Below are 26479 nucleotides of genomic sequence, written 5' to 3' on the forward strand. Positions count from 1 at the left end.
ATTTTACCAGTTTTTATTAGTCATTGTTGATTTTCTTCTTTCTGTCATTCATGGAAATTGTCTGTTTTCCCTTGACAATGCAATGTTTTGCTTTTATCTTGAAGCAAATACCCGATACAAGAGTGCGAAGGGCCACTTCACTCTGCACACTGAACCTGAACGGAAAGCGGGACGAGAGGTGAAGCATGTGCAAAAAGAACAAGGAAGAGCTAGAGTTCATTACTGAGAGAGACAGGGGATTTGCAGAAGCTGGTGAGATTGCACTGCTGAATAATATCCTCCCTCTATGCTAGCGCTGATGAAATCAGAGCTTTGATTATCTTAACTCTGTCCAAGGGTTATGATTGATGTTTGCGCAATTTAAATTATATTTATGCTCCTATTCTCGCCAGTGTTTGCAGCCTTCAAGACACACATTACATCATATTACTGACTGTGTACATGTTACAGCGCCACATGATTTTATAGCTGTTTCAGCCATAAAATATGTTGAGAATGAGTTATTGAGAGGTGAGAATGAGCACACACGAAACACACTTGCCTACCGTATATGGACACAAAGCAACACTAAGTAATTTATAATTGAATTATAAACTGCTATGATTAACAGCATCGTAGCTGTGGAGGTCAAATTAGGAAATGTACGTCCTGCGCTGGGCAGGATGTATTTATAAATGTGGGTCTGAAAATAAAAAAGCATTCTTAAAGGGACCAATGACTTTTCCTGATTTTCCCATATTAGGTTCCGATGCACGGACGTACAGATACGTCTCTTCCTGTTGAGAAATTGCAACCAAAGAATTAAGGACAAGCCGTCTCCCTCTCAGCAGTGAGTGAGCAACGCTTCCAGAGAAAGCTCGACTCACCAACATCAGATCTTTTGCCTCTCTTGTCCCTCAAGTGTTAAAACATATTGATTACATTAAGCTGTGAATGTGCATAAATCCATTGCTTCTGTATGTTTCTGGGTGTACGAGAGAGTCTTCAATAATAGACGTTAAAGGCAGTAACGGGGCATTAGTCTAAATTTGGATTGGGTGTTTAGCACTCATTCAGCCCTGAAAGCTGATCAACTTCACAGAATTTGGCAGCATACTGATCCAACGTCCTGCAACGCCAACACCAGAACAGCTCTGCTGAAGCAATCAGGGATTAAGTGTCTTGCTGAAGGGCACTTTAACATTACTTTCTGTGTGAAAGAAGAGCACTGAATCATCTAATTCATTTTAAAACACCCTCATTACCCCAACCATCCCAGCAATGATCTAAACTGCTAACTTCTAGTAGCTGTAGTAACAAGTCTACAGCCATGCTGGCAACATAATGCTGGCTAAATTATGTTTTCTCTCAACATAATGACAAAATGTTGTTAATTAACATATTTGGAAAGTTGCAAAAATATTAAGTGAAATGTTCAGCAATGATTTAGTTCTTTTTTCCTACCAAAATATCAGAACTTGCAGTACAATATTCACCAGAAACTACAATATAAACACTTTTTATGGTTATGTTTAGGCACTGGCAGCAGTAATGTAATGCTTCATTCATTCTCTTAATGTGAACATAATCTAGGCAGCGATTACATTTGCTAACACAGCATAACTGAGAAAACATTTTAGTTTTATATGAACTTAAAGGTGCAATATGTAAGAATTATGTAAGAATTTTAGTTTAAAACATTCAAGAATTAACTAAAATTATCAACAGAATGTGAAGAAATAATAAAATGAGACCTGTGGACTGATTTCTGTGAAAAGGACTCAGAACGGTTTGCCAGGAAAATCCAAAGGATATGACATTTATGCACACTCCTGAGTGCCTTGCCTCTATCCTGTCCCCCTACAGCGCCGACAGGGTACACTAACTATGATTAGCTTAGAAATGGAGTCCTCTAATTTCCGAACCAAGCTGGATTTCTTCCTATTGGACAGGTAAGCTAACCTTACTGCAAAGCATGTGAAATATATTGTGATATTGTGGTTTTAGCTGACTAATGTTAGCACCGTTGCTCATTCTCTTTTAATTTCTAGGAGACAGGGTTGGATATTTAGCATGTATAATGTTTACCATCATAGTCAGGCTACATGTCCCCTCCTGTCCGTTCTGGTAGGCAAATGAACGACATCTGGTGTTACCATCACTGCCTGATATGAAATCACCATCCAGACTCTTCTTGTTTGTGCTTCTGCGATGGTGGAATGAGCTACCCAGCTCCACTCGGTCTGCTGACTCCCTTAGTGCATTCAAGAAAACACCTGAAAACTCAGCTCTTCTGTGCACACCTCAACACTTGAGCCCCTTTAACCTTCTATACCTTTGTTGATTGTTGCACTACTATCTTGTTGCTTATGGTAGGCTATTTCTTATGCACTTGCCTTCTTCCAGTTGTTTCTTACTTTAATAATTATAAAGGTTAGATTGAGAATTAGTATCACGGCTCTCTCTGACTGACTGTCCTCTAACATTTGATTGTTTTGCCTTGCTTAAGGACAAAATGTAAATGTAAATGCAAAAATGTTAGCATGCTAGCATTTGCTAATTAGCCCTAAAGACAAAATACAGCTGAGGCTGATGAGAATGTCATTAGTTTTGCAGATATTTGGTCATCAACCAAAGTGATGGACAAATGAAAATTCCGACCTGATGGTGGCATCAGAGGAAAAGTAAAAGGTTGACCAATGTTATTACAATTCATGCTGAGGGGGGAATTAATATCTGTACCAAATTTAATGGTTCAATTCAATAGTTCATTCACAGAGCAACATCCATACAGCTGCTAGCGTAGCTAAAAAGTCACCAATCCTCTGTCTCAACTGTTCTCTCACATTAATAGTAATTGACTTTGGCCTTTAACACTAAGTTTACACCTTTCAGGTTGGAGCAGGTTGACGTTGGCCTGGATGTCAGCCAGTCATTCCCTCCCATGCCATTATGTCAATGTTTATTGGGTACAACTCAGAGATCTTATCTTGAGTGACAGATAGTTTGGATCGAGGGTGGCAGGCAAGCTATTGAAAGAGACGTATGATTTCATTAACTGGATGATTTATTGTTTGCAGGTGTGTTTGTACAGTAGGTAATGGGAGTTGAGGTAAGTATGCTCTGAGGGAGATCTGCATGTGTCCACCGCAGTGCTCCACTGATGTTGGAGTCCTGCTGATGCTACCAGGAATGACTAACATGTGAGTGAAAGTTGCCATTGGTTTAAAATCTGCTGAGAAAGAAATATCTGTCATTCTGACTTCCAAGCTTGAAAGGAGACAGAGTAGAACAGAGAAAAACACTTGACTGCAGCTCAGAATGTATGCAGGTTGTAGCAAGCTAAACAACTTTGTCTTTCATTATTTTCTCTCCTTGACATCTTCATGCTCCGGTGGTTCACTGGCATGCACTTGGAAATACAGAGCCCATGATATGTCTGCAAGATACTAACAGGCTCTGTGTGTGAGCATTTGTGCATGTGGACAGCAAGGTGTGAAGGATGGCAAATGGGGAAACTTGTGAGGTATCTACAGTAGAGTGTGTGACCTTAGATAAAGTACGGCTTCACAATTTTTCAAGCCGGTCTTAAAACAACAGTCAGGTGCCCAGATGAACATTGAAATAGGTTTTTCTTGCTGTAATCATTCCTCCTGTTCATACTGGCCATTAGAAGTTCCCTTCATAATGCACTTACAATGTAAGTGATGGGGGCCAAAATCCATAAGCCTCCTTCTGTGCAAAAGTGTATTTAAAACTGTATCTGAAGCGTGACTATACTTCCACTGCAGCTCAACAGGGACACACTGTCCAAGGAAACACAAAGAGGGAATTTGATGCTAAAAAGACTAAATGTGGCAGATATCCACTTCATGTTATTAACTCAGACTGCTGAAGCCTCATATAAGCTTCAGATGAACTTTTAAACACATTTTTGCACAAAATGACTATGTGGACACGCTGTGGATTTTGGCACAAATCACTTGAAAGCACATTTGAAGGGGATCTTTTTCAAAGTCAGTATGAACAGGAGGAATGATAACAGCAAGGAAAACCTCTTTCAGAGTTCATATGGGCACTTGACAACTGTTTTAAGACAGACTTGAAAAATGGTTAACCTGTCCTTTAAGGGCAGATAAAATAGGGCAGGAAGTTCAGAGCAGGAGAAAATAGAAGAAAACAAGACAGGTTAAAAGAGCTCAAGAACTGGGTTAAGCTGATGAAACTGGTTCAATCCTGTGGTTAATTCAGATGTGTGTATCTGACCTGACCTGACCAGTTTCATATCATGCCTCAGGCAAAGAACTCAAAGCTTTGAAACTAGATAGAGATTAACGTTGGAACAAATGCGTCTTCCTAGTATAACAGGAAAATAAATTGTTTTTCATATGAATAAATGCGAGCTGTTACCCAACTGACAACATTTTGATACTGACTTGGTGGCCTGAGCCTGTACGAACGTGGTGCCAGAAGGAAAGTTGAGATGCACTCATCCGCATCCAATGTTCATTCACATTGTTAAATGAATTAATAACCTAAATATTTGTGTCATATCGGTTCAAAACCAGTTTGTAATGCTGTTTTAATCTGACATTTGATATATCACACCTTCAGTTTATGAGAAAGACTCATCCAAAAACTGGCTGCATCAGTGAATTTCCAAAACAGGAGAGTGCCATTCTTCCACTGGATTTCCCGACAAGTACAGCAATGGTATTGGATGAAAAAAAAGCAGATATTTGACATGTTATTCATCGCTCTCTTTCTCTATAAAACAACGTCTTTTTCTCCTCGAGGGCTAAAGTGCCTGGTATGTGCCAATCTCTTTTAACACATTAATCCTAATGGCACTCAGCCTGTCAAGGCAATAAATCATTGTCTGGATTAACACTTGCCCTGACGTTACACTAGGTGTGTGTGTTGAAGTATGTGTGTATTATGTGAAAGTGTACTGTAGCTCTCCCTTTCTCTTTGCATGAGGTGGCCCATAATGGTGTGTCCTTCAGATGACCTGACAGCTCAGCCCAAAATAACAACACAAATGGCTCATTTGACTCTGAAGTTAACCTGAACCAGCCAACAAGGTAAATATCAGTTGATAACTCATTCTAACTCGTGACATTAAACTCCACATAATGATTGACTACAAGCGAAAGTGCAGATTAATAATAAATGCATCTAAATAAATCATAAACCATCCGTTACTCTTTAACACGCTGAGCTTCAACATGTTCAGGCTGCTAAGAAGAACAAACAGTGGGGTTTATACCTGTCACATTATTTACACCTTGCTTTGGCTTCTTCGTTTGTTGTAAACTTTAATACATTTTGTCACAGTAGAAAAAGCACAAGTGTAAATAATAAAAGTAATGCTGAATTACATTTAGCAGCTGCAGTTTTAGGGTCCTGGGGTTGTGCATGCTGGCTCACTGTCACACAACATCATTAACGTTGCAGTTATCAGTAACACCTGTGCTTTTTTTACTATGACAAGTCAAAATATGTACTATGAAAAAGGCCTATTGACCAGTGTGCAGAGGTGTTTAGGATACTGAGGTCTGCAAAGGATACAAGAGTTGTGTCTCCAGAATTTTAGAAAACAGGGTTTGTGATCAGACAGACCGTGTCCATCTGTTATTCAGTCTTAAAATGACTTTGCAGAATTCAGTCTCTAAACTGGGTCACAGATCTGGTCTGAACCTCAGCTTGTTAAACCTTAACCCAAGATCGCCCTATTCTATTTTACAGTACGCACCTTCATATTATAACTAGCAAAATACCAAGCAATACCATACTTATTTTATTGGGTTCAATGCACACTACATGGCAAAAATTATGTGGAACATTACCAGTCTATATGTGTAGTTGGTAAGTTAATACATTTATGTAGCACATGTTAAGAGCAGATGCCACAAAGAGCTTCACAATATTTAAAAAAAAATAAAAAAGCAATGTACAAAAAATACAGACAAAAGTCTAAACAGGTGGGCCTTGAGCTTCTTTGTAAAGGTGTCCACACAGATCTTAAATCCAAAGAGGTCCAAAGTTTAGGATCCACACAGGAAGCACAGTGTCCTTTAGTTTCAAGTGAAGATAAAAATAACAAACCCTGGTCAGAGGAGCTCTGAGACCTGCTGGTGACATGATGGAGCTGCAGTAGATAGTAGTAGGCAGGTGCCTGATCATGCAGAGCTCTAAAGGTGATCACAAGGTTCTTGAATTGGATTCTGAATTTGATGGGAAGCTGGTGTCAGGAAGTCAAGATAGGTGTCACAGGAGGCCTTTCAGAGGATGTTTTGCAAAGACAGCTGAAGGTTGTGACTATTGAACACCAAAATCATGGGCTTTAAAAAAAGGTTTTCTTCAGAAAAACCTGGCTGCAGGTATTTTCTCCCATTTCAGTACAAGAGCATTAGTGAGGTTGGTCACTGATGTTGGGTGATAAGACCTGGATCACAGTCTGTGTTCCAGTTCATCCCAGAGGTGTTTTTCAGGTAAGACCTCAGTTCAGGCTAATCAATTTCTCTCACAACAAACTGGAAAAGTTTTCCCCAAACTGTTGCCACAATGTTAGAAGCACACTATTGTCTAAATTGTATTCATTTTTATTTTTATTTGCACACATATACAGTACCGCTCAAACATCTGGACACGCTTTCTCATTCCAGGAAATAGGAAGGTGTGTCGAAACGTGTGACTGGTACTGTGAAACAGCATCTTGATAATAGACATAAAACAAATGCGGCAGGAGAGGCGCAGAAGCCATAGATCTCCCCTTAACTTATGAAACAAAACGCAAAAAAGCCAAACTAATAAATGCAACATAATTTAGAAAATACACAGACGATAAATGACAATAAGAACTGACTTGAGCTTTAAGGCCCATATAAACAAAATGACTAAAACAACATTCTGTCATCTCAGAAATATTGCCAAGGTTCGACCATTCCTCACTCAGCAAGATGCTGAAAAACTAATTCATGCTTTTATTTCAAGTAGGTTGAACTATTGCAATGCACTTTTTACGGGCCTTCCTAAAAGGTTAATTGAAAAATTACAGCTGATTCAAAACTCCGCGGCTAGAGAGAACACATCACTCCAGTCTTGGCTAGCCTACACTGGCTCCCTGTATCTTCCAGAATCGATTTCAAAGTCTTCTTACTTGTTTATAAAGCTCTCAATGGATCAGGGCCGAGCTACATCACAGACTCCCTGTTACCTTATGTTCCCTCACGAGCCTTTAGATCTTCCTTTGGCTTATAGATCTCTTACGTGAGATCTATAAGCCTACCCTAAAAGAAAAATTGGAGATGCAGCTTTCCTCAATTACGCTCCCAAACTATGGAACGCCTTACCTAAAGACATCAGAGAAGCAGTCTCTGTGGAAAGCTTTAAACGACACTTAAAAACACATCTTTTTAACCTAGCCTTTCTATAATTTGACTATTGCACTGTATCATATATTTAAACACTTTAATCCATTTTAAGGCATTTTTATTCTTTTTCATGAATGATTATGTCTTTTACTTAAGATTTTTAGCTGTTTCCTCTCTTTTAATGTAATGCACTATCTCTCATCTTTCTTGTTTGCCTCCTTTTATTCTACGTATGTAGTCCTGTTTAATGTTCTGAATTATTATTGTTATTATTATTTTTTTGTCTTTTATCATTTGTTTTTTTTTAATCTTTTCATTATTATCATTAAAAAATTAGGATTAAGAAGAGTTCACCAGTCAACAGACAATAATCCTATAAAACAAAGACATGTCTGTAAGAAGATATTATAAAAAAACCCATCATGAAATAAATGTGATGACAACTTCTCTTTAAAAGTGTTCAAAACATAGTCAGTTCTTGACAACGTTTACTTTCATAGCTGTACACCACAATATCTGAAGGAACAGCAGCCATGCTTTGTTTTGTAAAATAAAAAAAAAGGAAGAAGACAATAATCAGCCTGTCTGATATTATAAGAATGAATTTGAGAATAAAATATGAAGAAGTTGATATGAACACACAAATCTCTCCTTAAACCAAATCATGAAAAACAGCCCCAGACAAGGGTGTCCACATACTTTCGGCCACACATGGTAAGTTTGAGACTGGAGGCCTGGGTGACGGAACATGCCATGAACTAGTATATTCAGCGCAGAGACGTTAAGATTCTTTCTGACTGGAGCATTACATGTTTCCTAATACACCATTAAAAAATCAATCACCAGTGTTTGACGAGCACATTGTTAGAAAGACTAAAGACTGTGTTTTTCATCTTTTTATAGTCAGCAAATATATGTCAGACATCATTATAAATTAACACGCCTTCACCCCCAAGCCTGACAAGTGTAGCATTAACATCACTCACACAATTAGAACTTATTAAAACTATTTGTGGCTTCAATTTCACCCACAAATTACATTTTATTTCAGCTGACGTACTTCTGAAGTGTCAGTCAGATTTCAGGGTTGCTCGCGAGTGACCTTTCCTGACTCTGCTGCCGGGGAGGATGTAAGGATGTGAGGAAAGATTGGAGAGCGCCTGACAGCTCATCGGTCACGTCCAACAGTGAGCCGAAGAAGGTGCTGAAACTCTACCAGCCTCTGACCTCCCTGCAGAGATGCATAGCCGGTTCAGGGCTGTGAGCATTTGTATGAGTCACGACTGGTTTCGCTCTGTTGTTGCATTTAACTGAGTTTTTATTGCACTCAGTTAGTCTACCCTTGAACCTCAAATCTTCCCCCTCGGTATCAATATTTAAGTGGCTGTGGTGAACGGTTCGATAGATGTTCCAGTGCTTGCAGTCCTCACAGTGTGGGTGAAGAATAACTGACTCAAAATTTGTTTTAAATAGTGTGGAATATAACAGAATAGACAACCGATTTCTTGACGTCCTTGTGCTTTTGAGGTCAACACAACAGAATGTTAAAACTCGATTTTTTATTTTTTTAACCAGACCATCAGAAAGGTTTGTGTGGTCATTTTTCTGTTCAACTTGTCTGCATTCATACACAGATTTCTGCTGTTGACAAATGTTTTCATGCCAAGAATGCTTCAAATATTTAGGATTCAAACCATGGATTTATAAAGATAAACGATATTTGTGATTTATCATGATTGAGAATTATTTAGGGGTAATGAAATCATTCAATCACTCATTAGTTTAGTTTAGTTTATTTGCACAGGCAGAAAACACCAGGATTTACAGTATAATACATAATTGACAGGTGGGATCAAAAACCTGCATGTGAGGGTATCTCACCAAAGAAAAAAAAAGATTATAAATATAGGAATATAAAAAAAATAATACAATACAATTTTATGACAAAAAAATGGGAGGAATATGAAAAAATGAACTCAAATTCATATTACCAATTAAATCAAAAACAGTCAAAAACAGGTGACTTGTGCACCATGACTGAGTAGAAAGAACATGTTTATTACAGATGTGCACAATGTTTGTACAATAACATGCTGATACACATTCAAGAAGGTTTGCATATGTCAGGTTTCATTTTAATTTACGGAGTCTTTTTGATGGGGAACTCCTGTCATCTTACATTAGTTTACGCCTTTTTCTTACAATCAGGACCTGCAGGTGGCGCTGTTCAGACCCTGGTGCTTGCAGCAGAAAGACACACGTTCACACACACAAAGAGAGAGAGAGTCAGGGAGGGAGCAGCAACACTCTTCACCGCTCACTCTCTCTCTCAAACACATTGATTCATTGTCCCAAAGCCTAACAGGACAGCTCTTCTCCTGTGTGAAGCTGCCCTTTAAAAATAACAGATTGTGTTCTTTTGTTGGCTGATCTCCATAATCATAAAGCAATAGTCTGCTGATCTGCACCGGCTTTGACTGAGCTACACCTGCTCTCTTACACTCTCTCTCCCTTTTGTCTCTGGCATCTCTGCAGCAGCTCCGAGCAGCAGGAGGAGGAGAAGGAGGAGGAGGACGACAAGGAGGAGGAGGAGGAGAAGGAGGAGGAGGAGGAGCGGGGTGTACCTGACACCTACAGCCGCGCGCAGCAGCTCTCTTCCCCCGCAGAAACACCCCGGACTGCCCGCCTCGTGTGCCGCCTCGTTGTCTCCGCATTAGTTAACCGGAGCTCTGCACTGTTTAAACGGAGCTCACAGACCCCCCAAAACTCTTAGAGCAACAAAACACTGAAGACTCACGGATCTTTTAAGAACTCCTGCACGGACCAGAAAGCTTCAGGATTTTTTCTGACTGATTTAAAGAAAAAAAAAAAATTCTTGTGAGAAAAAAAAGGACTACAGGATCTCAGAAGATGCGTGTCCTGGTGCTTCTCTGTGTGCTGGTGCGTCTGTCTGCAGCACCGGGCCCGGTGGCCGGAGCGGACAGAAGCTGCGCCGACCTGCGGCAGTTCTACACCGGGAAAGGGTTCACTCTGGTCGGGGTACCCCAGACCGAGATCTCCGGTGAGTTTTGTGGAGAAATGACTTGGAAAAACACAGGCATGGTTTTACTTCAAACCACTTATTAAGACACTTTTCATAGTTATAATTGAAAATATAAAGGCTGGCTCGCTAAAAATTACCATAATATCATATAATCTAACATAATATGGTAATTCTTAATAATTAGTTATTTTTTCTGATCTTACTCTATTTTCTTGTGTCTTTCTGGTCTTCTGTGGTATAATATTGCATTACAGTGTTTATATGTGTAATATTTGAACTGCCACATACCTGAGAAAGGTGTTAGGATCACTACACTTCTTCTGGACGATGCTGGTTAAAATGGTTTGGTTAGTACATTATTATGATTGGTTTGAATGCAGATGCCATTCATAAACCTGCACCCAAAGCTTGTGTAGCTAAGTTTATAGGTTGCTTTGGCATGTTTTATTGTATCAAAAGGCAGACATTTGGCTGTATATTTCAGTTTGTGTTTCTTATCGTGCAATTATCTTGCTTTATACGCTCTGAACACACCTATTCTCTATTCTCATCACTGAGCAATGCCCTCAAGTGTTTCCCAGTCTACAGGCTGTCCTGCACATCTCTATTATAGTCCTTTCTGGGGCATTTTCATTGTCTGCTGAGGGCAGTAATGCAGGTGGGTGTAAGCCATGTGTCTTGTTGAGCTATTATAGTCTATTCAGGGCATTGATCTGTGTGTGCTGATGTTTGAGCTGCAGGTGTGAACATCTTTTATACAAACTACAGCAGAAAACAAAGATTTGTTTTTCTCTTAACTGCTAACTCCATGTAGTTTTACACTAATGCCTTCTTGGGCATTTTTCATTGTCTGCTCTGCTCCGGACTGCAGGTGGTGTGTGTGTGTGTATATGTGTGTGTGTGTGTGTGTGTGTGTGTCTCAATAGATGCTGAAATGGTCTATTTTGTCATTTGCATAAACTAACAATTTAGGCTTGCCTGGGGAAACTACAGCTCAGCAAGGTCACAGCGTAAGCTGCTGTTACAAACTTGAGTTGAAGAGAAGAGAGTAAGATTCAGTTCTATTCTTTAGTCTTGGGTTGCAACTAATGATTGTTTTCATTATCGATTTGCTGATTATTTTTTCACTTCATTGATTAATAGTTCAGTCAATGAAATGCCAAAAAAAAAATAGGGAAGAAATTGCATTCACAGTTTCTCAGAGCCCACTGTGAGGTCCTCAGTGAGCTCGTTTTGTCTGACTAACAGCCCCAAACCTTCAGATATTTATAGATGACAAAGAAAAACAGCAAATCATCAGATTTAAGAAGCTGGAACCAAAGAAGGTTTTGTATTTTTGCTTGAAAATGATGAATCAATGATGAATGATCAAAAATATATATTTTTCCCATCGATTAATCGCTTAATTGTTGCAGCCTTCATTTGGTCTTGATACCCTCTCTTGTCAGTCAGACATCAAACCAGTCAGGCAATCACGCATTTAATCAATCAGTCAATTACCCAGGTAGTCAGATAATCAATCAGCTCGAGATGCAGCGAGTCAACCAGTCAGTCAACCAGATATCAAGCATCAAAGTGTCTCTATCTCATCTCTCTGGTAGCTGCGGTTCACAAATGCTGATTAAACTGTCTCAGCCTCGAGGAAAGTGCAGATGGAAAATTGTGAAATTGAGTTGTTTTCCCCTTTAAGGCAATCATCTGTCGCTCTCTGTCTCTCCTCCTGTATTTCACCCGAAAGACGGACAGAAAGCAGCGGCCTCGCAAGAGAAGGAGATGAAAGACAGGCGAGATTGAGGGTGTGTTGTTGGGTTTGTGTGATCTGAAGGTCATTTCATGTTGTGTCAATGAAAATGTGCTCGTATGGGCGGGTGAGTTATTAAATATTGGCTGTGTGTGTGTATGTGTGGGTGTGTGACACAGACAGATAAGTGAGAGACAAAGAAAGGTATAGAGACAGAAGCGGAGAGAAGAAGACAGACAGAGAGAAAGAAAAAAAAAAAACAGAGACGTTGAGGTTGAAATGAGTCACTCAAGGTCTCCGTCGGTGCTTCATGGACGACCGTGGAAGAGACCAGACACGACTCTCTGCCTCCCTTTCCATTAAAAACTCATCTTTTATTGACAGATGAAAAACACAATGCTTCAGTCACTTGGACCTTGATCTGCTCTAGTTATTTGAGCAAGAGTTCTGCCTTCCCAGAACTCATTAAAACTGACAACCAGATAGGAACAGAAAGATGGCGACAGGCAGCAGAATTCCCCCAGAACAGGGCTCCTCAATCTTTCTCATCTCAGGGACCCAAGGTTGGTAAATTTAGCTTTTCCGCTCAGGGAGATAGAGACTCCTCTGCACTCCAGTGTCAGTGTCACTCTGGAGGATGTTAGTGTCAACCATGGATCCCTGATATACACAAATCATGCTGCGCGAGTCATGTTTGCACTCGGAAAGACCTCGTGGATGCAAAGTTACATTCATTCATTCAGACGCCTTTCTGCTCCTTTGTGGCCGTTACTCAAATGTTAATTTGGTTTCTGACAATGTTTGGATGACGCAGCAACTGTGCATTTGCATTGCAAACATTGTTTTTTGCATAGAAAGGGTTCAAAAGTATACTTTTCATTCACAACTTTTGTTTTTTAAGCTTTATGTGACGCATCTTTTCACTGTTCCTAAAGTTCATTTGAGTAAATAACATTCAGGTATGATGTCCCTGCTATCTGGAAGGAATTATAAAGGGAGTAAACACTGGAAGAGTGTAAAGTGGATGAATTTCAGGAGATTGTAAGGATAACAGATCTGGAATCTGTCATTTTTTTTCAATTATAAGACTCAGTAGCTTGGACACTATGTTGATGTGTAAAAAGTTTAAATAGTTGCATACATAACTCTCGCTTGCTTCGTTTCAGAATGGTATCTGTTATCACTTAGTGCGGTAAACACATGCACAGAAGTTTTTTCAGCTCTGTGGTCTTCCTGCGCACGCAAGCTCACAGTTGGAGGAACAAACACTGTCCTAATGACTTGGGACGAGGCCCAGCTGTTTCCAGTCACGAGCAGTTTACGATTAGCGTTATCTGCAGAGCACAAGAGTGGTAGTAGTGAAGGTTACTTCAGTTTACTGGCAACAAAGGGTGACAAATCCCTCAACAGATAAAACTGATGACAATCGCGGGATAGAATTTAGAGTCGATTTTGACAAATATAATGTGTTTTTTCTACAAAGCTTTCTTTTAATTTGATGAAATATGTTTGTGCCTCTGAGGTCTGTCAGACATCTATAGCAACAACATCCAACATCAATCACACAGCCTCAAAAACAAGAGCAGAGATGGAAAAAACTGGTTATTTTGAGTGCAATTTTTTCTTCCAATTAACTTAAATGTAGATTTTCACAGGTGAATTTATGGGAACTATTAAGACTACAAACACTCAGACATCACTGACAAGTAGCTGTTGCATGAGTGGTCAAATCCTCCTTGTATTGTGCTGTTTTATTTTTTTTTCATGTACAATAGATGCTTAGAAATTCAGAGTTTTCACTTTGGAAAACCGCCAAACAACAAAGAAGAAATGCGACGTGCTTCCATGCCACATGTAAGCTGCATAAAGGGATATTTTGCATACATAAGCTGACATCCAGTATGCCAATCTGCAAGGGAAAGAAACGATTTGAACACCTTGAAACACAATGTGCTGCCAGGTGTATTTATTCTATATCAGATGTTCGACAGAAGACAATCTGCTTATGAGATGCATGTTATTTCCAGGTATTAACAAGGGGTGAGACCTAAATTTGTAAGCAGATATGATAAATATCATAATTCCAAAATGAACAGAGTGTAATATGACAAGCAGATGCCCTGAATTCCTACCTGGAGTTTAAAAAAAAGCTCTATTCTTCTCACTCCCTGCTCACACCTATTGTCCTATAGGTTCAGCACCATGTGAATGGAAGTCGTCTTTCCTGCTGTCTGCCTGTCTGTCTCTGTGCCCGCGGGCGTTTCTAACACACACACACACACATTGTAACCTTCACCTTGTCAATAGTTAAAGATGAGCTCGTCCTACAGTGTGTGTGTGTGTGTTTAAAAGTCAGTGAAAGCCAACACCTTCTCCAGGGAAGACACTTCTAATTCACACATGCATTATCCGTGCAGCGCAGCACACACCCATGTGATCGGGTGACACACAGAAACAGAGTGGGACTATATCATGTCCTGCACGCTTCTTATGCTGTATTGGAAGGTATTGAGTTTTGACGGTTGTGTGTGTGTGTGTGTGTGTGTGTGTGTGCAGCCTTCGTATTGGATTGTTGCTTGTGTGAAAGAACACAGAAGAGGAGCAGAGAGGATGTGTGTTTCGAATGTCAGAGTTTAACGTGATACGCCTTGTTTTAGGTAAGATTACCTGTAGATTAGGATAGATTACGGGTTTGGTTACCAGTCAATAACTCTTTAACAAGGCTGAACGAGGGAACCTATATTCATTTACATTTGCACAACCCCCATTTCTCTGTATTTGGATAGAGCAGTTGCTAGAGCTGCGTAGGCTGACTTTCATAATGATGTGATATCATGTTATCATTCTTCAAATTTCTGTTGTCCGAATTGATGACTTGCAACAACAGATGGGTGCGCTCCCACAAAACCTCAGTGAATAGGTGCAAAAAAAGCTCAGTTTCAACTCAACACTGATCTTCTTCAGGTAGATTCATTGTGTATGATTTTGGTGTGTATTTCTATTGTCGTCTCCCTAATAAATGTTTTCAAACTAGCTGAAATTAAAAACTTTCAGAACTTGTTACTGAAGGAAAACAATTGATCGTTTTGAACAAGAGTCTGACCGATTAGGGATTTTTTAGGCTGATGCTGATTTGTTTAAAGAATCCACTAATTATTTATCGGCCAATATTCAGTTTTTAACTTAAACACTTAACATTTTTGACAATGATTGCTTACATTTAATCATTATGACCAAGATATGTACTGAGCATGATATTAAGCAGTTGAAAAAATAAACTGTTTTATTGGTAAAAACATGAATTATTATCATTGTGTTTCTTGTTGATTATAATTGGCTGGTAAGAAAGGCTTCTCCTTTATTGACAAAACAAATTGTATAATACAGTGTTGCGCTACATTAATGTTTGATGATTACAATAGCCTGTCTCCAATTAATATTTCATTTTCATGCATTCATTTATCCAGTTTATCCACGTACCAGTACTCTTGTATTTCTATGAAACAAGAGAGTATCAACGAGCTTTAATCGTCCCGCTGATGTATCGCTCAGGCTCTACTTTGTACATCAGTATGATTACTGTTATATGTGATGGACTTCATCCATATTGCTCAGCTCAAACAGTAGCGTTACCAAACAGACTGTAGAGTCAGATGTCTGTGACCTGTTCATGTACAGTATATGTACATATATAAAGCATATCAATGAAAACTGATTTTTGGTCACCAGGTTTTGCAAGAAAGTTACTGACTAGTCAACAAATCGTCATTGTCAAAAATGTTAGTCATGGTGCTGAACATTAGATGATCAGAGAATGAATAAAATCATTTGATAACAGATTAGTTTTAATCATGTATCCAGCAAAAAATATCAAATGTTTTCAAATTCTAGCTTCTCAAATGTGAGGATACTTTGCTTTTCCCTGTTTTATATGACTAGAAATTGAATATCTTAGGAAAAAACAATCTGATGACATCACATTGGACTATTTTCTGACATTTTATTAAACAATTGATAAAAATAATCTCTAGAGTAAGCTTTAATTAAAAGATAATCATTACTTGCAGCTCTACAATGATGTAAAAAAACAGAGAACGAGAGGTGCAGCTTTTTTAATGCTACTATGTGAGTGGCACTTACCAGTGTTAAATATCCATTCCCATATCCAAGAAAGACATATGTGTGAATACAAACAGTATTTTATAGTTTCGCTGCTGCACATCTGGTGACGCTGGCTCCTATCTGCTCGCGGTGTCTGTGAGACCCTAGTGTGTACCAGCGGTTACGTATATGTGTGTGTGAGAGAGGAAATTGATACTGTCCGTCATCTGTCACACATCACATGCTCACTCGGGCGCTCACAGCACACGCCACCAAGTGGAACGCTTTACACCCAGTCCACACACACCTAAACGTACACACACACACACACAATCCTTCTATACTCTCCTATAACTTTTGCACCCCTTCCTCTTCTTTTCCCATGTTGTCTGTCTTATTCCTGCTTCCATCTCTGCATTGTTTTTCTAGACAGGCTCAGATCTATGGGTGTAGGGTTGTGTGTGTGTGTGTGTGTGTGTGTGTGTGTGTGTGTGTGTGTGTGGAGGGTTTGGTTGGCAAGATCTGTTAAAAGCAGAGCTGTGAATCTTTCATGATGTCTGATGCAGTGACATGAGAAAGAGACAGACAGAGATAGAGCAGGAGGAGAGGATGTGAGGAGAGGAGACCAGAAGGAAGATAAGAGGAAGGGTGGAGGCTCTGTCCTGGTTGCCTTTCCTTTTATCTATCCTTCATCCTCCCTTCATAGAAGAGGGATGGGTGGTTGCTGCAACTGGTTTGATACTGATCCTGGCTCCTGTGCTCCATATTAGATGCTTTTCTGATGCCCTGTTATTACATGGAAAATGAAATCTGTTGTGAAGACGAGTAATTACTCTTCAGGAAATATTTGTAAGTGTTGTAGAATCGTCTGTTTGCTAAATCGCTCTGCTAAACAGTGATTTTCCAGTCAAAGCTTAACAACCTAGACAAAGCATGTCTGTCAAGCTTTGTTTTTCTCCACATGCCAAGAAAAGTGTGCATGAGGCTGTAGTTGGAGTGGTGGGTGGTGTCTTTTTACAGCTTTCCTAAAGCCAAAAACATAAAAGCAAAATTGTAAGAAGTGATTAAACAGTTAGGCTTGTAACTGAACCTCACTTCTAGGCCAAGGAGCACATCACTGACTGACTACAAGTACGTGGAGTTACAAATTATGTTAAAAAAAGCCTCTTTCATGCCTTACACATCCACTTTGGTGTTTCCATACGGGGTGGAAATCCGTCCTGGATGCTATTCTCAGAGTTTAGGTTAACATTAGCGTTTCTGTTCCTGTTCTTTGTTGGATTTGGGGAAGTTACTCTAGCAACCCATCAGTTTCAACCTAAAAGGTTTTTCTTTGTCTGTTTGTTTGTATACAAGCTAATAAGCAACCAAACATGGTTATGTTGGAATGAAATGATTATCTCATCTTACATTTTTTCTTATTGTACTTATGATACCAGAACTAATAATTTCTGCTCTCAACTATAATCAGCTGGTGAGTATGTTAACTTTTTGCCTGGGATGTGCGACTTTAGCCTTAGTCTTTTAGCACAGCGTCATGTTTACATTAATGTTTACTCAATTCTGGTTTTAAAACATACGTATCAGCTGGAAATATTAAAATGTCAGCCACAGATGGCTTTTTCAACCAACTCCTGGAGCTAGCATTTGGTTATTTAGCTAGCTAGCTAAAATCTGTTGGCAAAGGTTGTCATTTCAATTGTCATCAGTTAGAAATGAGGCCAGCTGCTTGTTTATCTCAGTCAGAAATCAAGGAGCAGTTGTTTCAAAAATAACAAAGAATTTCATGTGATAAATCTGCCACGGTTGTCATCGCAAGAACAATACAGGAAAAATAACCAAAGGTAATGAGAGAATTAGCATAGATTTCCTCCATAAAAGTCCAATAAACTTGTAAAAAATGAATTTTTATTGCATAAATCCTCTTTATAGTGTTGAAGGTTGTTGAAATATGTAATACGGCCACATTAATACATACACATTTACATTCTAGGTATGTACCCGTAGCTATTATGCGGAATGACTGTGGGTGAAGGCACAAGAAGATTAAATTCTTTCATCGCCAACATATAATCAACTAAAACTGATGAATGCAAGAGTCGTACAGCCCTCCTGCATCCCTATGATCATCACGTATAACAGGAGTGGTAGGTGAGGGGGAAAAAAAGGAGCTGAGGAGCAAAAGCACAAACTGTTCGATGCCTTAACATCAATCTTTGCACCAAAAATCAATGCGGTACAAACCAGCATCATTTCTCGATAACCTCTGTCTTTCCTTTCCTCTGCATTCCCCCCTGAGTCAGTTCACACCTCTTCTCCTTGTTCTCTCCCTTCCCTTTAATGTTTACTTCCTCCCCTCTTATCAGACGCTATTTTTACTTTCTCCTCCTCCACCTCCTCCTCCCAGCACTCCTCTCATCTTCCCCTCCTCTCCGAGAGTAGAGCGTCCATCTGTTTTCCAAATGAATAGATGAGTTGTTTGTCTGATGTGGTGGACTCGGTGGTTGCTTTGTGAGTCAACGTTCTTCCTACATATGCTCCATGTACACCGTGTGTACGTGTGTTTGGACTGACGAGATGGAGATTTATTGGTATTTGTGTCACTTGGATAACAGGAATTTACATAAACAAGCCAGAGTGAACACTGGTTATACTGGTGGTTTCTGAGCTGATGATTCTGAGACTATTGAGGAATGGCATCAAATAGCATTCATGTAGAGCGGAGATGATTAGTCAGTTAATCAATTATTTGATTAACAGAAAACCAATCTGCAACAAATTTGATGATTGATTTGAAGTAATTTTAAAGCAAAAATTTACATTTACCAGCTCCTAAAATGTGAATAATTACTGGTTTTCTCAGTCTTGAACTGTTGGTTGAACAAAACAAGTGATTTAAATATCTTTTGGGAAATTATGACAGTTATGTATTTTTTGTAGACCCAAATATTAATTGATAATGATAAAAATCATCAGCTGCAGCCTTGCATTAATTTATAACTAATACGTTCATATTCAGCAAAGAGTTAAAACAATGCATTATTGTCATTTTCATTGTACAGTTTAATTAACATATTCATTATTTAATCCAATACTGAGGAATAATTCATTTATTTTCCTGAAGTATAACAGTCTTTATAGATATGTAGTAAGTTATCATGCATTCTCAAGCCTTGACGATGCACTTCAGCTAAAGTTGGAGCATTTTTAATAACTTCTCATGACAGCAGATAGAGACGACAGGAGTGGATGTGATGTGTCGGCTTAGTGCGTTCACCCTGCGTTTCAGCTCGCAGCTCTTCATATTAACTGTCATGCATTGTGGTTTGTAATTTCAGGGAAGGACACGAGTGCAGTCTCCTCAGCGGGTTATACAGACGTATTAGAGAATATACAGTGAGGCATTAAAGTGCCCGGCTTTCCATTTCACTAACCTTTGCAGTCCGACACGCCAGTGCAGAGCTGCCTCCGCTGAATGTCTGGCTTCTATCAATTGGTTATTACAAGGATAAATTGTTGTAATTCCAGTCTGAACTGCAAAATTATACAGCTAAATAAATGCCAGCGTCTTATAAAACAAGAAACATGTCATGTATTTTTCAGTCAGTACTAGTTAGTAGTTAGTTTTGAAAAGTTTCCACAAACTCCAGTGTTGAAGCCTTTTTCTGACTATAAAGGAACATTTCATCATTAAGTAACAAGACTAAGAGTGTACAGCCATGCCAGTAGCTCTGTGAGGCTGCACTCAGGCACAAACAGGAACTGAATGCTAACATCAGTATGCTAACGTGTTTCCAACAGGTGCGTTTCCATCCAGCTGTTTTTATTCGCACTTTCAATTTGCGCTTAAAAAACCTGAGTGGAAATGCCAAAACTTCCCAAGAAATCTACAAAAGTAAAAAAAATATCAATAAAATGCAACAAAAGGCAACGGCAACAGATTTAGCAATTAAATTGTGGTGTACGTGACGCATGTGAATTAAATATTCACTTATATTTACGCTCTACTGAAGAGATGAAAACATCAGATCTGTGTGGACCAATGAGGAGACTGAAATTAAAACATAAAACAAACAGAAATGTCATATCTCTTTGATATTTTTCACAGTTTGAGGCTCTTGATGAACCAACTCCAGGTATTTACAAAATGGCAGTAGATGACACATGCATAACCAATACTCTACTAATTTGATTAAAATCTGGATTTAAATTTGAATGGAAACCCTAGCTAATGACAATGCTAGCATGCTGATCTTTAGCATGTATAATGTTTACCATGTTAGATTAGCATGTTACCATGCTAACATTTGCTAATTAGCACCAAACATAAAGTACAGCTGAGGCTGATGGGAATGTAATTACTTTCACAGATATTTGGTTATTAAAAAAAACTGATCTATTTGACATGATGATGGCGCTGATGATGGAAAGTCAGGGGGTTCATTCATAGAGTTTCATAGAGTTTCATTTCATGAAAATCTATCCTAGTTGTTTCGACATTTCAATCTGGACCAAAGTAATGCACCAATGGACAGAGAGACCAATATAACCGTCCCTGGAGCTGCCAACATGGCTAAAAATGAATGAATATAATGTTCTCCCCTGAGAATTTGTATTCTGCAAGTGGAGTCTTGTTCGCAGCTTAAAACTATATTAAACTGTCTAATTAGACACAGCATATTAAATGACTGGCTGTACATTTGTTCAATGTACTGTACAATCACCAGGGGAGACATTACTTTATTACAGCTAATCACACAGTTTGTAAGTACTTTTCTCAAACCCCAGCAGGGTTATTATTGGTTTTATAGCTTCAATAGTGTCTTCAGAAGGAAATATTAGTAATTCAGTACTTTTGGTCAATAGAGGATATTTCTGTTAGAGTGCAGGCTTTACAGTGTCCTAACTGAGAGGTCACAACACACCACACGCACAAAGACACCCAGAGCGTTGATAGGATCACTGGTGGAGAGTATTATCAGAGGCAAATCTCATTGAGTGTGACTGGGTGTCCGTGGCAGGTCTATCTGTCACGGCTGTACACAGTAAATCAGACAGTCTTAGCGCCGGTTTCCAATAGCAACGCAGGACGCTGATTATCATTGATACATTGCCAGTTAGCGAAGTGATAAGATGATTGATTCTAATGCGGAGGAGTGATTTTTAAAAGGTCAGATCAATAAGAGATCATGCTGCAGCTTTCACCTGAATTCAAGTGTCTCCTCTGTTTCATGGAAAGAGGAAGTTGATGATTTGTTGAAATTTAACACACACACGCACACACACACACACTCACAAGTGCTTGGCAGCCCCACGGGACATCATGAGACGTGTGGTTAGTTAATGGAGAACCTGAAACCAACTGCTGCATCCATCGCCATGTGTACTGTAGGTGTGTGTTTGTGTGTTTTCAAGTGTTTCTGTGTATGTGTGAGGCTCAGACAGAGGCCTATAATTAGACGTGTTGCTGTGAAACTCCAAACTTGATACACACCTACCGTGTTTTGTGTTTCTACGAGCCTTACTCTGCCTGCTTCACACAGCCAGCCTCCCTCCCAGTTTTTTATGATTTTAACCTCCTGAGTGTCAGCTCGGCGGCTATTCCATGTTACTTTTTATTGTTATTTTTATGGCATTTCTGCTTTATTAGATAGTTTGCCGTCGGGAGTGACAGAGAAAGTTTATTTGATAGAGGTGGCGAACTGCATAAAAACGGCTCCTTGGCTCATAACATTTTGAAAACAGTGTGCGTCATATCCTGACGATACACCAGGGTGCACGTATGACTTTTCAACATCTTCTACATTTTGTGCACTACAGTGCAGTACTTACAGGGACTTGCCCAAAGGCACCATGGGAGACATAGTAATGAATTTCAGTGAATAAACTGAAGCAGAAGAATGAGAGCTCCCTATGAAATTTTGAGAGCTGCTTTTCCTTTTCCTCATTCTTACATAAACTTTATTATTGCACAAGGTTTACCAGTCGTGTTATACAGCGGTTGAACAATGATTTTCATTCACATTTTGAATCCTCGCTGACTTTGCTCAACCGTGTTCTTGACTACTGTTCTGTGTGTCTATGAAGTACATTGGTGACTTTTTTTCTCCACCATACTACCTTGTTTGGTTTTAATGACATTAATTTGGGTTTCCAGAGCTCCACAGTCAACCTCTAATAAAACAAAAAGTTTAGGGTTCATCACCATAACAACAGCATCATTTAAAATTAGCGCTAAACATGAAAGTACAGCTGAAACTGTGGGGACAGTTTTACAGGTAGGCTATAGTATTTGGTCATAAAGCACCTGATGATGGTGTTAGTGAGGGAATTATCAGTTACAATCCATGCTGATTAATCAATAATAAAAATAATCGTAGTTGCAGCTATAACTGGAGAAACAGCCGTTATCGAGCACAGCACCATATAAGGGGCCGTTAGGGACGTTATTCAGAATTACCATGAATATACATGTAGCCTACTTCTCCTCTCACATACACATATGAAACCAAAATCATTCTCATATTGTACTGAAAACCACACAACTGAAATGCTCTCATACAAACCACAAAAACAGCTTTCACACGCACTAGTAAAACGGGGTAACCATACACACATACAAGTGAAATACTTTTACGTACACAACTGAAACATTCTCACACATATAGTTTTGATGAGAGCGTTTCAGTTGTGTATGTGAGTGTATAATTTTTCAGTTCTTTGTGTGAGAATTTCAGTTCTCTATGTAAGAGCATTACACTTGTAAGTGTGTGTGGTTAGCACATTTTACTTGTATGTGTTAAAGCTTTTGAGAGGAAAAGTACATGTATATGCATGGTAATTCTGAATAATGTCCCTAATGGCTCCTCATAAACACCTACCAGCTTCATGCTGTAACAAACGCTACATTTTTCTTTCTATCCCTTATTTAACCAGGTAAAAATCTTGTTGTGATTAAGATCTGTTTTTCAAGAGAGACCTGGACAAGAGTTACCTTGTGAGGCGGCTCGATTTACGAGATCATGACATCAGAAGATCACATGAGAATCCATCTTGTCATCTTATGTGTCTGGCACAAAAAATATTTGGCAAGTGATTGGATGAACTATCACAGATCACAAGATCATGTGAGAATCCTTATAGGATACTGATTGTGTTCAAACCACCAGTAACATAATGTTACTAAGTACCGACTGGATTAATGAGCAGGAGCAAGTTATACTGTATATTTTAAAATGCATTATTTGCGTGTTTTACTTTGGTGTGACATTGTGAAGCAGAGGCTGAATCAAATGCCAAATCTTTAGTCAAATCTTGAGCTCCCTCGATGCCTCAGTCCAAAACCACGTGGCCGTTCTCCCAGCAGCTCTTGTCAGGCAGTTATTTCCACAATTCGCTCAGATTTTTCACTGTTCTGACGTTGAAGACTTGACCTGGAAACGGCTGACCTCAGGCTATGACCTAATGTTCCCCCCGTCCACAGAGATTTGATGCCCCCTGCTGCGAAAGAGCAGGGACGGAGGCAGATTCTCTGATGTGCCCCTATTAACCCCCCCTCCACACGCCGCACACCACACACACATTCATGTATTCCCACCTCTCGTTCGCCACCTTCCCATCACCACTAACAACACTGTGCTGTTGGATTAGGGGCTGATGTCTAATCTCCTGCTAATCCTGGCCTTTTAATCTATGAGTTAGCAGTTCTTAGCTCACAGCATGACAGCTAACGCGCTGACCTTGCCACAGAGGGAATAACACACACTCTCATTGAGTTATTCCTTATTTCTTACTGTCTTTTTGGCTATTGCATCAAGTCAGCATGTTTATATTTGCAGAGGTTCTTATTATTTCTCAGGATACTTAAATCTCTTTTTGATATGTCACAAGGCAACACAATCTTCTATTTACACTCAACTGTAAATAAGGTTCCAGCAGTCAAAGATAGCTGATTTGACCTTTGTCCCTACCAGAATTATCCACATCCTTGCACAAGCGTGCACACAGTGAGTCGCTCCCCCCAGCGTGGCACACACCAGCTGGCACATGTTGTGCTTTTTTACAGACTGAGTGAAGGGGAGTAAAAGTAGTAGTTAGTTTAATGCCTTTAACTACTCCCAGAAATGACATAGAATTATGGTATTACGCTGAAGTTGGTGCCATGTGAGCACACACATGCACACACACTCGATGGGCAGCAGACAGGGCTGGACTGTGGGGTAGTGGAGTATTTTTAGTTAAGTAATGGTATAAAATAAGGAAGTGTAAGGGTTCACCCTAAACACAGTTTGCTTATACTCCCTCTCTTTCTCTGCTAGCTGTCTTTATTTCACATTCTTTCCTTATTTTTAAGTTTGGCCTCAAGAGATTTAAAGCTTCAGCATTTAATATTCCTCAGTGTTGCATGTTTGTGATTGCTCACATGCTTATATTAGGAACAATAAATACAGTATTTTGTATATAGTGCCCATAGTTAATGGGTTATAATGTACTTCTATTAAAAAATAGAGGGATAATGAATGCTTTGGGGCAGCAACTAATGATTTTTTTTTATTATTGATTAATCTGTACATTAGTTGTTTGGCCCATAAAATGGTGAAAAATGTCTATCACTGTTTCTCACAGCCCAAGAGGACGTCCTTGAATATCTTCTTTTGTCCTGACCAACAGTCCACAACCCAGATATATAAACAGATATTCAGTTTACTATGTAGAAGACTAAACAAACTGAAAAATATTCACATTTGAGAAGCTGGAATCAGAGAATTTGGATTTTTTTCTTTTATAGTTTAGTGATTAATTCCATAGTTGGCAACTAATCAGTTGATCGACTAATAGTTGCAGCTCTAGAATGAATGCAGTGACACTTGTAAAGACAATATAAAGTGCCAGTGTACCCAAAATAGCTTGAATTAGGGCTGCAGCTAACTGTTATTTTCATTATATTTTGATAATTTAGTGAATAAACAGTTGCCCATTACAGTTTCCCAAAGCAAAGCCCTAAATGATGTCTTCACATTCCTTCTTTGGTCTAATTGATTATGAAAATAGTTGCATATTATCATTCAGCCGGTAAACTAATTGATTCATTGACTCATCGTTTCAGCTGTATTTTGAATACAATCTGCAGTCGCAAGAGGATTCAGCACCATTTCATAAAACTTGCAATACCATTTACGAGTATTGATATAAGGTGAAACAGAAGCAGCCCTATTGATGTGCATGTTGAGCAGAGCTTCGAATAGCTCTGCTTGCTGTGGGAAAATTGTGATGAACTGGCACAAAACTGCAGTGTAGGTCAGTTTTTGTGATGATGGAGAATCATGTTCAATGATGTGTCCATTATTTATGCAGTCATTTGTGAGAAACTGTTAATACCAACACCAACAAAAGAGACTTTAAATCAAAAAAGCACAGTGAAAAGACATAAACCAGAGATTTATTAGACATAAGTAGACTACAGCTTTATATTTTACTCCCTTTCCCACTTTTCTCTCTGCTTCTGCTTCATGTCTCCCACCGATGATCTCTCTCACCTCCCCCCCCCCCCCCCCCCCCCCCCTTCCTCCCACCTCTCCCTCTTCTTTCATTTCCATTTTATTGCCTTCTCATCCCTCCTTCTCTCTCTCTCCTCTTTCATCATTACAGCTCTGTGTCTCTCTCCTCCTCTCCCTCCCTCGCTTTTTGGTGGATTGTAAAAAGGTAAAAGTGTACTTTGGGAGGATTCGGAGGAAGGCCATGTGGAACGTTAAATCACATGCAGGTGCCCTTAAATGGTGAAGAGAGTGTGAGATGGTAACACACACACACACACATACATGCACACGCATACACATACCATCGGCCCCTCATTTAGGTAGCAGTAATTTGCCGCAGTAAGTGACAGGGTTATTGTAAGACGCTCATTAAGAAAGGGAAGCAGCGAATAAACGTCTGACTGAAGGGAATAAATTCAAACCACTGCGCCACTTTTACTGCTCAGCAATAAGCTGCTTTGATGTGGTGTGTGATGGCAGAGCTGGGGCAGACTCAGGGCGTGTGCATGTATGTGTGTGTGTGTCTGTGTGTTTGGAGTCATAGTTATGTGCTACCACTTATAACACCGACTTCACATTTTATTTGTAATGCAATTGCAGTATAATGTCGTTTTTATTTGCTCTGTGCGTATCATAACATATGCACTGTATTGCATATGGGTCACTTCCTCGAGGGGTCAGAGGTCAGATCAGTTACAATGCG

At 39.3% G+C, this 26479-nt stretch overlaps 1 protein-coding gene across 2 annotated transcripts in view; it reads left to right on the forward strand.

The window, feature by feature from the left end:
* The first annotated feature begins 4953 nt into the window (after window positions 1-4953).
* The window catches only part of LOC137187456 (glypican-1-like), a 47376-nt gene continuing 25850 nt past the window's right edge, over window positions 4954-26479 (forward strand). The window contains exons 1-2 of one of the 2 annotated variants that reach the window (XM_067596347.1): window positions 4954-5063; window positions 9891-10416. In XM_067596347.1, coding sequence (XP_067452448.1) covers window positions 10266-10416 — 151 coding nt within the window. In that variant the 5' untranslated portion in view covers window positions 4954-5063; window positions 9891-10265. Of the gene's footprint in view, window positions 5064-9632; window positions 10417-26479 lie in introns of those variants that run through there. The other variant, XM_067596346.1, reaches the window with a different exon arrangement.

Source organism: Thunnus thynnus, chromosome 8 (genome assembly GCF_963924715.1).
Source record: "Thunnus thynnus chromosome 8, fThuThy2.1, whole genome shotgun sequence".
NCBI lineage: Eukaryota > Metazoa > Chordata > Actinopteri > Scombriformes > Scombridae > Thunnus > Thunnus thynnus.